This window comes from Sceloporus occidentalis, unplaced genomic scaffold, assembly GCF_023333645.1.
Source record: "Sceloporus occidentalis isolate IW3139 unplaced genomic scaffold, rSceOcc1.0.p SCAF_3, whole genome shotgun sequence".
Taxonomy (NCBI): domain Eukaryota; kingdom Metazoa; phylum Chordata; class Lepidosauria; order Squamata; family Phrynosomatidae; genus Sceloporus; species Sceloporus occidentalis.
Genome location: NW_028316983.1, coordinates 16,764,124 through 16,779,783, shown reverse-complemented (window position 1 = coordinate 16,779,783; position 15,660 = coordinate 16,764,124). Strand labels below are relative to the sequence as shown.

At 42.0% G+C, this 15,660-nt stretch overlaps 1 protein-coding gene across 3 annotated transcripts; it reads right to left on the bottom strand.

The window, feature by feature from the left end:
- Positions 1 to 1,169: 1,169 nt before the first annotated feature.
- Positions 1,170 to 14,059, bottom strand: LOC149315596 (cathepsin Z-like). Of its 3 annotated transcripts, none has more exons than XM_089518482.1 (7): positions 13,698 to 14,059; positions 11,741 to 11,972; positions 9,799 to 9,962; positions 7,730 to 7,912; positions 6,096 to 6,246; positions 3,876 to 4,038; positions 1,170 to 1,711 (listed from the first exon to the last, which is right to left on the bottom strand). In XM_089518482.1, exons 2-7 carry the CDS (start codon positions 11,887 to 11,889, stop codon positions 1,598 to 1,600), a joined length of 924 nt encoding a protein of 307 aa, XP_089374608.1. In that variant the 5' UTR covers positions 11,890 to 11,972; positions 13,698 to 14,059; the 3' UTR covers positions 1,170 to 1,597. The 3 variants fall into 3 exon arrangements, with proteins under 3 accessions (XP_089374608.1, XP_089374607.1, XP_089374606.1); XM_089518481.1 differs by lacking the exon at positions 13,698 to 14,059 and adding an exon at positions 12,067 to 12,158; XM_089518480.1 differs by lacking the exon at positions 13,698 to 14,059 and adding an exon at positions 12,067 to 12,153 and having other exon boundaries at positions 11,741 to 11,991.
- Positions 14,060 to 15,660: the final 1,601 nt, after the last annotated feature.

Below are 15,660 nucleotides of genomic sequence, written 5' to 3'. Positions count from 1 at the left end.
CAATACTGAGACTCAAGGCAGCTTTCAAGAATTAAAACCCTTTAGCAAGCTCAAGATGGCAACTCTCAAGCCATTTAAACTTCACCTGCTTAGCTTCTTAGCCGATACCTGTTTACAACTAATAAGGAAATGTCAATTTAGAGTTTTCCACACCATAAAGAACCTGTGTCTTTTTGAAAGGGCCTGCAAAGAATTTCTAATGATACATAAAATTTCTCTGATACTCTTTTGTTGGGGGATGTGGACGTCACAGTGGTTGCAATCAAGTGCAGAAATTAGAACAGCTCTTTTTTTAAAATGGCATTTTGGGGGCAAATTGGGTTCCACTGGAGTCAATTGAAGCAAACTTTAGGCCAAATGAAAAAAAAATTAGCAAATGTTTTTTGTCTAAATTTCTTGGGACATTCTTGATGGAACAAAAACTGTATGTATCCTATGGGCCACCTCTGTGTGAAGATACCCAGGTTCATTGAGCTCCTCAGTCCCTCCTTAAGCTCACTGAGTAATCTACGCTGGAAACTGGACAGGGCAGCTGGGTTAATCATAAATCAGTGCCTTTGGGGCTTCATTGAGTCATATCTCTAGTCTCATGTTCCATTTGTTTCTATGGAACACAAATTTAATTATATTAAATAAACAATAAAATGTAGTATTCATGCTGTGTCTCATGTTTAAATGGACCCCTCAGATCTTGCATATGCAGTACTAGAAGGCTGGCATAAGATTAAGTTGATATAAGCATGTAGAGCTGCCAAACTGTGATGCAATGTATCAGAGAGTCACAGTGATGTGGCTTCCACATCCACAGGGCACTGAATCTGCTCTGGGTTCTAAAGAAGCTATCCAAAGTGCTGAATCTCATTTCCAAAACAGGTTCAGCACTCTGCATAGCTTCTTTAAGGTTTGGACCAGAACTCAAAATTGATTCTCTGTCCCACTGACATGGAAGCTAGCTGCTGCTGCTGCTAAGATTTATTCTGAAGATCTTCAGATATAAGGCCTAAATCTTTCCACAGTGAAAAGATAAAAATGAAGGGAGCAGGCAGTCTCCATGCAATTTTGTCACTAGTTCTCTTCTCTAAAGCATAAACTGTTCCCCTTTTGCAGCATATTTTTGAGACTCAGTACCCTTTTATCTTTTTCTAACCAACACAGAGGCAGACAACTAATGAAATGCAATAGAAGTATATTTTGAAAGCAGAGAGGAAAAAGATTGGGGAGGAAGAGCAGTTTGCACAGAACGTAAATCAGCAGTTAATTACACACGTCATCCATCTTTCATTCTTGAGCAATCCAACTGTGTCCCCAAATGAGAAGCACCCCAAAATAAACAGAAGACTGCATGAAATGCCTCAAGCTACAGCACATAAGTCTCCCTCCTTCCCCACCTCAGTCTCTGTCAACAACTGCCCTTCCTTGGGGTGAATATATGCAGTTTTGAATGCAAAAAGTAACTAAATAAGCAGACATCTCCATGCTAATTTTTCATCACTGTATTACACACTAAAATGCTATCCTTCCCTTCTTAAGAAAGAAAAAAAATATTTGAGAGGATTCATTTCAGAAGCATGAGTGCAAAGTCAGGCCAGCTACAGAGTCAAGCAACGATAGGATCTCCATAGCTGCAGTCCTCTTCCAAACCCAAGTTGTAGTCAGCTCCTCTTCCATTTTCATATGCACTTGTTACAATTCTAAACCAGCCATGTTCTCCCTGTAAGATATTAATTGGTATAGATATATTGGAAAGAGCTCAAATTAAAGATGATGATGATGATGATGATGATGATGATCCTGCTCTGAAAATGCTTATGCATTAAGGAGTTAATTGAATGTACTGTACACTGAAAAGAATAATTGTCCTGGGCTATCTCCCAAGGATGCAGGTGCTTGTGGTGGGATATTTGGGTGTAGAGTTGCTATAATTCACTACCGGGACAAAATGTAGGACAAAATTTAAGCCAAAATGTAGGACATTCAAGAAAATGGAGGACACAAGCAACTAAAAGCCACAAACAATATTTTTTTATATATATATATATATATATATATATATATATATATATAACATTAATATAAATCCTTTTAGAGATTTTGTTGCACCTCTGAGACTAAATGCATCTGAGGAAGCAGACTCTTTCAGTTTATAATAATAATCATAATATTCAAGGACACAGAGATTTTGGAGCACCTCTGAGACTAAATGCATCTGAGGAAACGTGGCAGGAGGCAGTAGTGGATCAAGACCAGGGTTTGATCTCTTCCTTGGGCATAAAAAAACCCACTGGGCTAATCACACTCTCTCAGCCACAAGGAAAGGCAAACTCTCTCTGAACAAACCTTCCAAGAAAACCCTTGGGCAAGTCCCTCTTTCTCAGCCTCAGAGGATGGCAAAGGCAAACTCCTTTCCCCAAACCCTTGGGCAAATCACTCTTTCTCAGCCCCAGGCAAACTCACTCTGGAGAAACCTTCCAAAACCCTTGGCAGCACCCACCCAGTGAGGCATACCAGGCCTTGTAGAAAGACCCGCACTGCCTCTCTGCCTGCCTCCTCCAAAGCTCTCACTAGTTTGGCAGGATGGGACTTTCCCCAAGGTCAAAAAAACGTGAATGTGCCACCAGAAGCTGTGAAATGGCAACCTTATTTGGGTGTTTATGGGCAGGTATGGAACCACATAATGCTGATCAGGGAGTCACAAAGGGAGTAAAGAGGAGCTAAACCAAAATCCCACCATCTTCCCACCCCACCCCACCCCACAGGCTTACTGGAAAATTCCACTGCTAAAACACCAACTCTCTGCATGCCATCTATTAGGCCAGCTGTTTGGAGGCCAGGCATCCCTTTTAACAAAAACAAATTTAGACTGGGGGCACCCAGTTTGTTGTTGGTGGGTTTCCTCAAAATCTGATGGGAACCAAGATATGTTGCAATGTGTTTAAGTTGTGAGCCTCCATTTATGATCAAGCTGCATACATACACAAATCAACTACATATCCAAAGCCTCTGGGGACCTGGTACCAAAGAAACAAAATTCAAGGAAACATTTTCACCAGTGAACTTCTCATTGCTAATAATACAGGAATGCAAAAGAACATAATAATGTAAACAAGTGTGAAGGGATGGACCATTTCCTGCAATGATGAGTAAATACTTCCCTTGGCAGGAGGCAGCATGATTTCAGACCACTTGGAGGCCACCAAGATAACTGTAGAAGGTACCTGAACATTCTCCTCCATCAAATAAACATAAAGGTACTTTCCCTAGACAATCTCCTTTCCTTTGGGAAAGGAAGGGGAGAAGGGTTTTTGTTATTGCTTTGGTTGCTTATGAAATACCAGTATTTGTACATGCAAATTTAGCAACACCAATTCTGGCAGCACAGGTATAAAAGAATTGCAAAAATAGCCAGGGTGTATAAGGAGCCATGGTGGCAAAGTAGTTAAATGCTGGTACAACAGCCACAACATTTTAAGTTTGATCCTAGAGGAGAGCTCCGAGGTCCACTCAGCCTTCTATCCTTTTGTAGGTCAGTAAAATGAATATCCACCTTGTTGGGGCAATTGGTTTACAGATTGCAAACCTCTAGAGAGTGCTTAGTTCACTGATAAGTGGTACAGAAATGTATCTGCTATTGCTATATGTAAATTATGGACCACATGGTGTTGTGCATAGTGTGCATGGAAGCGCTTCTGTAATTTTTGCTCCATCCATTCCCAGTGAATACTGCATATGATCCCAAGGGTGGAGAGCATCTGCTTCCTCTTGTATTGTTTCTGAAGGAATGATGTTCATATTTACACCCCACCATGGACTATGCTCATCCAGCTAAATCCTTAGCTATACACTCATCTCATTTGTGTTTCCATTGCTTGTCTTACCCAGGGCTCGCCCCAAGAGTTGCGGACAATCCAGTATTCCATTCCATTTTCTACCCCCCAGCCAGAAACGGTGACAAGGTGGTTTTGTAGTATTGTCTTGTTGTATTCAGTAAAAATACCTCCTGTGTATTCATCCAGCTTTGGAGTGGCCATAATTGAACAGCTGTTTAAAAACAACAAAATACAATTTTAAAGACACTGTTGAGAATCATCTGACACTCTAAGTGCTGTCCCCAAAATAAAAGATCATAATCTGATGATCTCAGAACTTTGAGCCTCTTCCAACAATCAGAGAAAAGGCTCTCTGCTGGAGAAAGGAAAGGTTATTTCAAAATGCTCCTCCAGGTCATATCACCATTGTTGTTGTTGTTGTTGTGTGCCTTCAAGTCATTTCCAACATATGGTGAACCTAAGGTGGCCCTATCACGGGGTTTTCTTGGCAGGTTTCTTCAGAGGAGGTTTGCCATTGCCATCCTCTGAGGCTGAGAGAGTGTGACTTGCATAAGGTCACCCAGATTTCATGGCCGAGCTGAGAATTGAACCCTGGTCTTCAGAGTCATAGTCCAATGTTTGGCATAGTGGTTTGAGCATTAGATATGGACGATATCACAAGACTGAAATCGGAAGTATAATCCCGTGTCATTCTGAACGCAATCATGCGTATTCACGTTATTGTGTGAAAGGTTATCAGATGCATTCGCTCGCATTCCGAACACACTGTGAATGCAATCACACATCAATCCACACTTAAGTAAATTCGGTGAACTAGGAAATTCACAAATCCTATTCCCAGGCTACTTTGCATTCAATGCAGTGTTGTTTGGTGTGATATGAATGTCTGCTGTGGCCCTGGTATTCTCCCCGCATCAATTCCCATGATCTTCCATTTTGTTTTGGCTTCCAAGGCTCCTAGGTCTTCCCCAGCAGCCGGGAGGAAAAGCAACTGTTTTTGACAGGAAAGAGTGGCTGTCCATGAGGCGTCCTGAAAGCTCTCTCTCTGCCCAAAACGGTGGGCTTGGGGCTTGCCCTGCTCCTGGCCCCTTGTGCCCCTCTGCCTGCCTGCCTGCCTCCAGGGCCAGGGGGCTTCAAAAAGAGAGACCCCCCTTTTTTATTAGCCCCAAAGATCTCTTCTTCTTCCCTCATTCCTCCTCCTTTGGGGGATGATGGAGTGATGCAGCCTGGGGAATGGGGGTCTGTTTTCCTCCTCTCAGGGGCATCGCTCTGGGCTCACAACAAACTCCAACTCCCAGAATTCCATAGCCTTGAATCACAAAGAGTTAAAGCAGTGCCAGACTGGGTTATTTCTCCAGTGTGGGTGTAGCCTTAATCACCAGCTCTGATTCCTGTACAGTTTCCCCTCCCCTTTCCCCCTCCTCCTCCAACTCATGGCAAGGAGGCAGCGCCATTGCCTTCAATGGGTCTCCCAAGGGGCCAGGTTAGAACCAGAGAGGACCCAGGCCCCCCACAACCTCACTGCAGCAAGGCTCTCCCAAATGGGAGGGACTCCTTCTCTCCCCCCATCCCCCCCATAGCTGGAGACTTATCTGGAGACTCTCACCCCGCTTTTGAGTTTTCTTGGCAGGTTTATTCAGATGGGGTTTGCCATTGCCATTTTCTGAGGAGGCTGAGAGTGTGACTTGCATCAATCAGGTCACCCAGTGGGATTCGATCCCTGCCTTCTAGAGCCATAGTCCAATGCTCAATCCAAGCACAAGGTTGCTTTGGACTGATTTTGAATTTGTGAATTGCATAAATAACATGAAATAAAGGGTAAAGAATGACTAAATAACGTGAATTGCCTAAATAACGTGAAATAAAGGGTAATGAATGAATAAATAATGTGAAACAAGGCAAAACCAAAAAACAAATTTAGGCCCATTTAGTCAACAGAGTGAAGAGCCTTAAGCCCTTTGTTCAATTATTTGGCCCGAGTTCTCAAGCAGTTTCTTACAAATGACAGTGGCTTACCATATTTCTTAACTGTTTTGATTTGGACAGGACAGTCTGGGTTAAGCCTCTGTCCTCATGCTTTTTCATCTTACTGTAAATGTTACTGAGTATCTAGACTTCCATGGGGAGAACTACTGGGCTGTGTGTGTGTGTGTGTGTGTGTGTGGTCTGTGTGTGTGGTCTTAGCAGCTTATTTGAAATTATTCCTTCTTTCACCCCTCCCATGTATTATTATCTAGTCAGTTGCTATAAGGATTTCATTTTTTTTACCTGATTGGTCCATTTGCATAGATTTCAGCCATCATTTTTTCTCGCCCGCTGACTATTCCAAAATCTCCCACTTTCCAGAGGGTGTAATTCTTTATCACATGACATTTGTCAAAAGTAACACATGTCCCACACTTCATAAACTTCTTGCACTCTGCAAAAATGTTGATAAGAGATACGTTTGACTGACATGGAAAGTTGCCTTCCATTCACTGGCTAAAAAGAATGAGATGAAATTCTGCAATAGCTGCCTTCCTTCATGCTTTGGTTCATTTTATTTATTTATTTATTTATTTATTTATTTATTTATTTATTTATTTATTTCACCTAGAGATACCTAGATACCTAAAGAGAGTTATTATGGGTATTAGCAAGTACAGAAATTGAATTTGCAGGGAGAGCCAGCATGGTTTAAGTATTGGACTACGACTCTGGAGACCAGGGTCTGAATCACAATTGGGGCATGGAAACCCACCGGGTGACCTTGGGCAAACCACAGTCTCTCAGTCTCAGAGGAACATTTATTTGGGTGAGTGAGTGGTGAGATTCCCAGATGGATGACACCAAGGGTGGGTCACTTTTCTAGTCACTCAGTCAGCAGGAGGCACCTTCTCCCATCCCACTCCTTCTCTGGTCAGGATGGACATGGGCCCCAAAGCCTGGAGGAGTCCTCTTTCGAGCTGCATGGCTCAGGTGGAGCCTCACCAACCTTTCTCACCCCTACTCTAAAGTGATTTGTGGCCAGTCTAACTTTAAAGGAGCAGCCCATGGTGCTGGGACAGTTTTGGGAACAGGGTTCCACTGTTCTGATTGTTTTTTTTAAAGTTTGGATTAAACTCCAAAGTACATTCGTCATCCCTACAGCATCAAGTTGTGTGTGTGCGTGTACATGTGCATGCGTGTGTCTTCAAGTCGTCTGTGGTGACCCCATAAATTTCATACGGTTTTTTTAGGCAAGAGTACTCAGAGGTGGTTTTGCCAGCTCCTTCCTCTGAAATACAGCCTAAACACCTGGTATTCATTGCTGGTCTCCCGTGAAAGTACTAACCAGAGCTGACCATGCTTAGCTTCCAAGATCACATCGGATCTCATGTCTTTAGGCCTTAAGCATTAGGGTATCAATGCTCAAATCCATCTATAAGTTTACACACACTCACACACACGTTTTCTATATCTAAAAACAGAAGGAAAAACCAAATATGATTAACAACAAACAAAGCAAAAAACAAAATATACTACTCACGAAGCAGGAAAACATGGCTTTCAGCATACCCACTTTTACCTAATGTATCTAACTCCCTTTAGTTTATTTAAAAGTTAATATGTGTATAATAATCTTTAAATCACACTACTAATAAAAATCCTTACCTAAAAAGATATACAACATTCATTTTTAAAACAAATCGATCTATAGGTTCTGACCTCTTCTGGGAGGAATAGCCTGCCACTTGTCCAGTGTTTGCCAGGCACAGAAGAAGCTACTGCAGACTTGCAAATTCCAACATGTATTTTCAGTTGTATTACACTTTTCTGCAGGTTCTGTTTTAACTCTTTGTGAGACAATCTTGATTAAAAAAAAAAAAACAGACTTTTTTGATAGAGTAGAAGGATAAATACTATAGAAATTCAGGACTTACTTTGATCCTTGGCTATATAATTGCTACAAGTCTCATCTGGAATGCCATGGAAGTAAGCGTATAGCCATACGCCTAAGTCATATCCACCCTGAGCACAGGTCCCAGCACCAGAACAGTCAACAACATGCTGAACTGAGAGGAAAGCAGAGGGCCAGGCCCCTTTCCTCTTGATGTTGATGCGGTCTAAGAGACAGATATAAGCAGTGGTTGGTTTAAGGCATAAATAAGGACTTTCAATATTCTGCAGCTTAGTGAATATTTTGCAGTTCCAATACATCCAGTGGGCTCTGGAGTTTGCATTTCCAGCCAGCTGAGCCCTCTTCTAGAGCACTCTATTTCACACATACTCTATGATGTTTCCACAACCTCCATTTTACCGTCAGCATTTCATGGGCATTAATTAAGAATACATTGTACTTTATTATAAACTGACAATTTTGTAGGCTGCCCTCCCTAGTTTTCTTCTAAGGCTTATATGTCTTCCTGCAAGCTTTTTCAAGCTGGTTGATATCTCCCTGTAAGGAACTGGAAGTCATGTGAGGCTACACACAGATCTGCACTCAGAGAAATGATTCCATGATTATATAAGATCTTCGCTTAAACCAGATGAAAAAATGATTGTGGGCATGAAAACCAGAAAACCTCTACTTGGGATGAGAGTCAGTGTAGTGTAGTAGTTTGGACACTAGACTATGGCTTTGCAGATCAGGGTTCAATTCCTCGCTCAGTCATGAAAACCAACTGCGCGACTTTGGGTGAGTCACAGCCCCAGAAAAACCCATGAGAGATAGCCTTAGGGTTGCTCTAAGTGGGAAATGGCTTCAGGGCACACAACAACTACTTACACCACCTCTTCCATTGTGAGTGTTGCAGTTTGTGATTTGCCTTGTTCAGGGTTTTATCGCCCAGCAATGCAAGATTGCTTTTTCTTGGAGCACAGTCTATTTTGCTAATTTCTCTAAGAATCAAAAATACTGTTCTTGCAAAATCCAGTGAATGAGGCATGGAATACAAACCATACCTGGAACCACTCTGAGTGTGACTTCTATTGTGTATTCGTGTGTACCTGAGTTTTGATTAATGTCAATACACAGCTGCCCACTTTTCTTTGTATAACAAGTTAGTTATTGCAATGTCCTTGACACAGATGACTTTGAAAAGGATTTTTTTCCTCCTGAATGATTTTAATACATTTGCCTGATGAAAATGCCAGTGGAGCACTGAAAGTTTGCATCATACATTTTGTGCATTTTGGTTGGCCCCGTAAAGGTATTGCTGTTTTGTGGCTTTTGGATGTTGTTGTGTTTTACTCTGTCGTGCACAACAACCCCTACATATGTCTGAAAAGGCTGTTATTTTTTCATTTTTTAATCTGCATTTCAACATTATTGTGACCTGACTAGGATTCAATTTCTGGGAGAAAGACAGGATATAAATCAAATTGATATGTAGGCAAATTAATAAGTAAACAGGCTTGAATCCTGACTTTCTTTGCAGGAATGACACACATTTTACATTCACAGCAAGTGCTTTTTCTTGTCCCATTATTCATTGTAATTTGTGATACCACATCCCCATAATCAACTTCTGGAGTCTGGGGGACCGTGCAAAAAGGTTATAGTTTGAAGTAGATTGTAGATAGAAGTTAATTGTTGGAAACCCTGTCTCTGTCTACAGCAACATTTACTTTGTGTGTTTCCCCCCATAGTGTATCCCTATGACTGAGTTGGGCAGGTGCAGATGATATAGAGGTCACTTACTATACATCAAAATCTGTCAATTTTTCAAACCCATTTCCAACTACCTGAAAGGCTAGTTTGGGCCTATAATGCAAATAGCCTTTGATGACTGGCAGTGCCTCTGGAGGCTTCTGGGGACATGGCTATGGCTATTTTGATGGAGATTGCGGGGGGGGGGGATGTGGAGGGGAGCTGGGGAGCTTAAGAGATCACATCGGGGCCCAGGGTGGGCTGCATGAGCCCCACAGATGCATTTTGCATTTCCTCCTCTACTGGAGTTGGGGACATGGGCAGGATGACAGCCGTAACAGTTGAATAACAACCACATACCAGCTAGGGCGCTGGTGGTGCCATGAGCCCAGCAAGACCCACAGTACTGTGGGACGCCCTGGTTGCGAGTAGGGCTTGCGTAATTGACTCCATTTACGTTTCGCCAGTCCCAGTTCTTGGGGAGCTCAGACATCTTCAGATACTCATGGGGACGAGGGTAAGTTCTGTGATGTGACAACAGGAATGAAAACAAGTTAGTTTAAAAAAATACTCCTATCACGCTTGGATCGGGCAATACAGGCATGGCAGGTGTCTGGGAGGGACCCGCTTTCTCTTGTCCATAGTTTGACAAGAGAAAATAAGTACCCCCACTGTTGTTTTTTTCTTTTAGTTTCCTTGGCAAATTTTGGAAATCTAGCCATCAACATCATGCTGAACATCCTTGCTGTCAACCATAGTGGCATGTGGTTCATCAAGCTACTCATCTTTTCCTTCAGAGAGCTTCTGCCAAAGAAGAAGAGCTCTGAATCTGAAGGAAGGTCCAGGGTGGGATTTGCTGTTGTAATATTAATACAGTTCCTTCTTAAGGCAGAGATAACAGATTAACTCAGTCCTATCACATCAGGAGCCTCCACTCATCCTCTCTCTCTGAGGGGCTCATTGCACTTACATTGAAATTGGAGTATGATTCACATTCACTCCATGTTGGTAAATCGATTCCAAAAGATCCCTCATTCTCACTATGAAAGCGGATCTCTTCATTACCTCCCTGTAATCGCTTCTTTTTTGGTGCAGTTGTCATCCCCACTAGTTTGTACTGTTTCAAAATGCATGTCAATCATTTGTGCATCATCAATGACGTAAGCGGGTCCCTCCCAGATCCCTGGATCTCCTGATCCAAGCATGGCAGGGGTATTTTTAAAAAAATAAATTCATTGAAAACTCAATTTGTTGGTTTTGCATCTACCTGCCTTTGCAAGTAGTTGCAACATCAATGAATTGAATTTTCTATGAATTTTATTTAAAAACAAACAAACATGACCGATTGGTCACACAAGAGGCACAAAGGCAGCACTGATATGGGGGGGTGGGGGGGCGTGGATCTGTCACAAATTGAGGAGGGATGGTAAACCCCCCTCTGCCATTCGTCCCTCCGCTCCAGAAAGAATCGATTCTGAGCTGTTGTTCCCACTTACTGAACTCACTTCAGAATTGATTCTTCTCAAAATAACCTCCTTCAAACTATTGACCTGTTACAGACTGCCAAAATAAAGCTGCTTCGGGTCTCTTTGGAGGTATGCTATTTAAATGACGCATGGGTCCTAAGAGTCCGGAGGTCACGCCAAAGCCACACTCCATTGCTAAGTACTGGAGTGCAGCTTTGGTGCAGCTTCCGGATTCTTAGAGTGCATGCATCATTTAAACAGCATACCTCCAAAGAGACCCGAAGCAGCTTTATTTTGGCAGTCTGTAACAGCTCTCTAGAAAAAAATGGTTTGTTTGTCTTTGCTTTGCTTCATTGTGACAGGAATCAATCACATTGCGACAGGAACCAGTTTCAAATGGGAACAAGGCTAATTTACACCGATCAGCAATTTGCTCTATTTCAAAGTGGGAAAAGGACCTAGCAAATAGCTTTCATTCATCTCTTTCTTTGGATTAGCAAATAAAGCATCTGGTGAAGAGCTACAGCCCTTTCCAAACAATGAAGCAACAATTCAGAATTCATGTTATAGTATTAATAAAGCTCCTTCCTAAGATAAGGACAACAGGTTAACCTGATCCTTTCAAATCCTGTTGAAGAGCTATACGCCTTCCCCAGGAATGTCACTCTCCTTTTTTTTGTGGGAAGGATAGCTCCAAGATCCCCCCGTCTGGAGGATTCTCATGGGTAACAATAAGTTGATCAGAACTCTGTGTGATGTGGCAGATTACTAAATTAAGATCTAAGCTGGTATATAGGGACAAAGTGAAGTAGGGATAACTAGGATTGTCAGCTTACCTAACTCCATGAGTCTTGAGTGGCATTTTCTTGTAGCAACTTTGCCCTTCCTTGAAGTATAGGCCAGCAGCTGATGCAGGAGAGTGGCAGACATAAGCACAGAGTAGTGGTGCCAGGATGAGGACTGGCAGCTGGAAATTTATGGGCATGACTCCAGGGCAAATGATGGCTCTCAGTTGTTGTGATGGTCCTCAGTGAAACCAGGATGCACAGCGCTCCTATTTCGACAGATCTACAAGGGGGAAAAATCTCTGCAGATTTCAATTTTTTATAAAAAGAACATGTATATTAGATAACAAGCCATCAAAAGAGAACTATGCTCCAACCTCTTGTTGCTGTAGTTATTCACTTCTCCCTGACCACCCTTAGATGTAGCTGGGTAGGGGCTTCCTTCATTTACTCTGTTGCCCAACCTGTCAGTAAAGTCCAATATGTGACTAGATTGCATGATCATCTGAGGAGCATTTTTATATGGTTTCTGCTTGCATGTGCCTTTTTATCTCAGCTTTAGCATCTCTATTGATTGTCATCTAAACGGACAATCATATGTGTAACTGGCAAAATGACCGCCACATACTTTTCAACAGTAACCTATGAACTTCCTTTCAGCAACCACATACAAAAGTGTTCTTTCTCTCACTTTTCACTGTATTTCAGCATATATTTTGCTGTCTCTCTGCTGAATGGAGGATCTCCAGGTAAAGCATCCACAGCATGTAGCTGTTCAGCCTTTAAAAAAACGTTCAGAGAAGGAGATCTCATCACCTCTCTAAGCAATTGGTTCCATTGCCAAACTGCTCTTACTGTCAAGAATTTCTTTCTAATGTTCAATTGAAATCTAACCTCATGTAACGTAAAACCATTAGACCTGGCCCTAACCTCTGAATCAGACCTCCCTCTCCTCTTTGTGACAGCCCTTGAGGTAGTTAAAGAGTATATCTATCCCTCAGTCTTCTCTTCATCAGGATGAACATGCCCAGTTCCTTCAACCTTTCCTCACATGTTTTGTTCTCCATACGTCTTATCATCCTCGTTGCCTTTCTCTGAACCTGTTCCAATTTGTCTCTAGCCTTCTTAAAATGAGGGACCCAGAGCTATTGTAAGAGTAGAGTTGAGTCCACACTTGGTCTTACATCTGCCTCTCCTCCAGTATCTTCAGAGTTGTAGCACAGCTCTCTCAGTGCTGGACAGGAATAGAGTTGAAGGCCTGGACAGGTAATGTAAAAATCCAGGAAGTTGTGAGAGGAGCAGTTGCTATAAGATAGTGGATTCTCGTCCTCTCAGCAATGACTCAACCAGCCATCCCTGCTTAATGATATCTCACTTCTGCCATTACTTTCTTTCAGGATTTATTATTGCTGTCCCCCATCCATTTCCTTCCTCTTCTGTAAATGTGATGAAGATGGTCTATCCCTATGACCAGTATTCATTCCTTGCTCTATTTCTAGCTTGCCTTTATTTCAATTGGCATTCCTGACTCCCATGATTTCCAGTAGGTCTTCCAATTGCTGCCATTGTTTATGGTGGTCAGTTTCATCGTCCATTTTGGAATACCCTTGTACATTTCCCCCCTAGATCATTAGAACAGTGCTTTTTAATATTTTCAATGTGGTTTTCCAGTTGCACATGCTTTTTTATCACATTACTACCATCCGGACCGATTGCCATCTAAACGGACAGATACATCCTTTCCAACTGTTAAACTAAATTACCCCTTGTACTTATTTCCAATAGTTACTCATGAAGTTGTTCTTCAATTGTCCATTTCTCACTCTATTTATGTGTATAGCTAAAGGAGTATCCATAAAGGTAAATGTAGGTCCATCATACTTAGAGAAGTGACCCACTAAAACAAGGAGACTTCAATTAGCAATGACATTTCACTTGTGGTCTACTCTAAGGATTTAATCTGAGAATGGGTAATATGGGTTTCACAGGCTGCATGTATCCCCTTTACCTCTGTTTTGTACTGCTGTCATCACACAATTAGTAGCAACTGTTTCCACCCACAGCACCAATATCAGGACTTCCTCCTGGTTGGAGCAGGCTGAGAACTTCTCCTTTCACCAGTTCCTCTTCAGACCCCCAGCCATTCCAGATCTTCTCTTCCCTTTGCTCCTGGAAGCAAAATAGGGAGATAATACTCTCTGCACCACAGCATTCTATGATAGAGGGGCAGATGCTTCACCACCCTCATATGCCACAGAAGCTTCCAGAATAGCACTGCAGTTCCTGCTCAGTTCTGATGGTCAGATTCAATAGCAAACACTGATTTTGCCGTTTTATATAACGGATACAATTTGACTACACCATTTTTATATAATGGGACTTTAGCATTCATGGAGTTTGGTATCCATGGGGGTCTTGGAACCAAACCCCAGCAGATGCCAAGGGCCCATTGTATTCATGGAGATGTGGTAAGCATCCTTACCATAGAATAGGCATAAATAGAAAGGAGTAGGTAAAGGCTGGTACTTAAAGATAATTTGCTAAAAGCATGCAATAATCTGCTTGCAGACAGACTGGCTAGAGGCCTGTGGAGGACACTTTCATTTAACAGGAATCATTTTGAAACAAACAAGAAACATACTAATGTTTTTATCCCGGTTAATACGGATATATACACAGGAAAGAAAAAAATATAGAAAGACAATAGAATAAGGATATATTTGTATTGTTTTAATCTGGAATTGTTTAAAATTGTTTTATCATTTTACCTGTATTTACTCTTAAATCCCATGATCAAGGATGAGATAAAAATATTATAAACAAACAAACAAACTTGTCATTATTGTGTGCCTTCATTCCCTCCCCCCCCCCCCCCCCGAGTTATGGTGCACAAAGAAAACATATCATGGGGTTTTCCTGGCAAGATTTGCTCTGAGAGGGATTACCTTTGCCTTCCTCTGAGGCTGAGAAAGTGTGACTTGCCCAGGGTTACTGAGTGATCCTCCATGGCCAAGGGAGGGGAAATGTAACCCTGGTCTCCCAGAATCCTAGGGGTCATTTAGATGGTGAAAATAATCCAGAATGAATCTGGGTTGAATCTCCATTATTTCTATGCATCCAGAATGCACCCGATTAAATTTTAGGGAGGGGCTGCAAAAAAACACTTAACTTGGGATAACTGACGCTGGTGTTTTTCCAATTATTTTTTTTAAGATTCGCATTGTTGCCAGTGTGAATAACCAATGGGAATAGACCTAAGATTAAACTCTGCATACCTTGAATGTGTTTTGAATACATTCACATTGCCGACTGCATGTTTATTTGAATGCTTGTATGTGTGAGCAACCAAACTCACAGAAATGCACAGAGATGTGGTTCCATTGTGTGAAAAACAAATGCGGAATGTGAGAGTGAAGTTATTTTGAGAGGGACATAAATATGGCTGAACTTATGCTTTCTTGCTTTCTGCTTCTGTACATGGCTTTGCAAAAGTATCAGTGGTTACAGTAGACTCATAGAATGAGCTACAGAGTAAAAGTGCATGGGCTATGATGGCCCCTACCTTTTGTTCCTGTGTGTGACCATAGTACACACTCACCCCTCACCCTTCCTTTCTCTAGAGAGCTCTGAATACAATGCTCTGGCTCTGCAGTGGCCTTGAAGAGAACAGGATCAGCCTAGCTAAGGCCTGTTACAGACTGCCAAAATAAAGCTGCTTCGGGTCTCTTTGGAGGTATGCTATTTAAATGATGCATGGGTCCTAAGAGTCTGGAGGTCGCCCCAAAGCCACACTCCATTCCTAAGCACTGGAGTGCAGCTTTGGTGCAGCTTCCGGATTCTTAGAGTGCATGCATCATTTAAACAGCATACCTCCAAAGAGACCCGAAGCAGCTTTATTTTGGCAGTCTGTAACAGGCCTAAGTATCTCTTTGCATTAGCTAGTATCTCTTTGCATTCCAGACTCCAAGCAA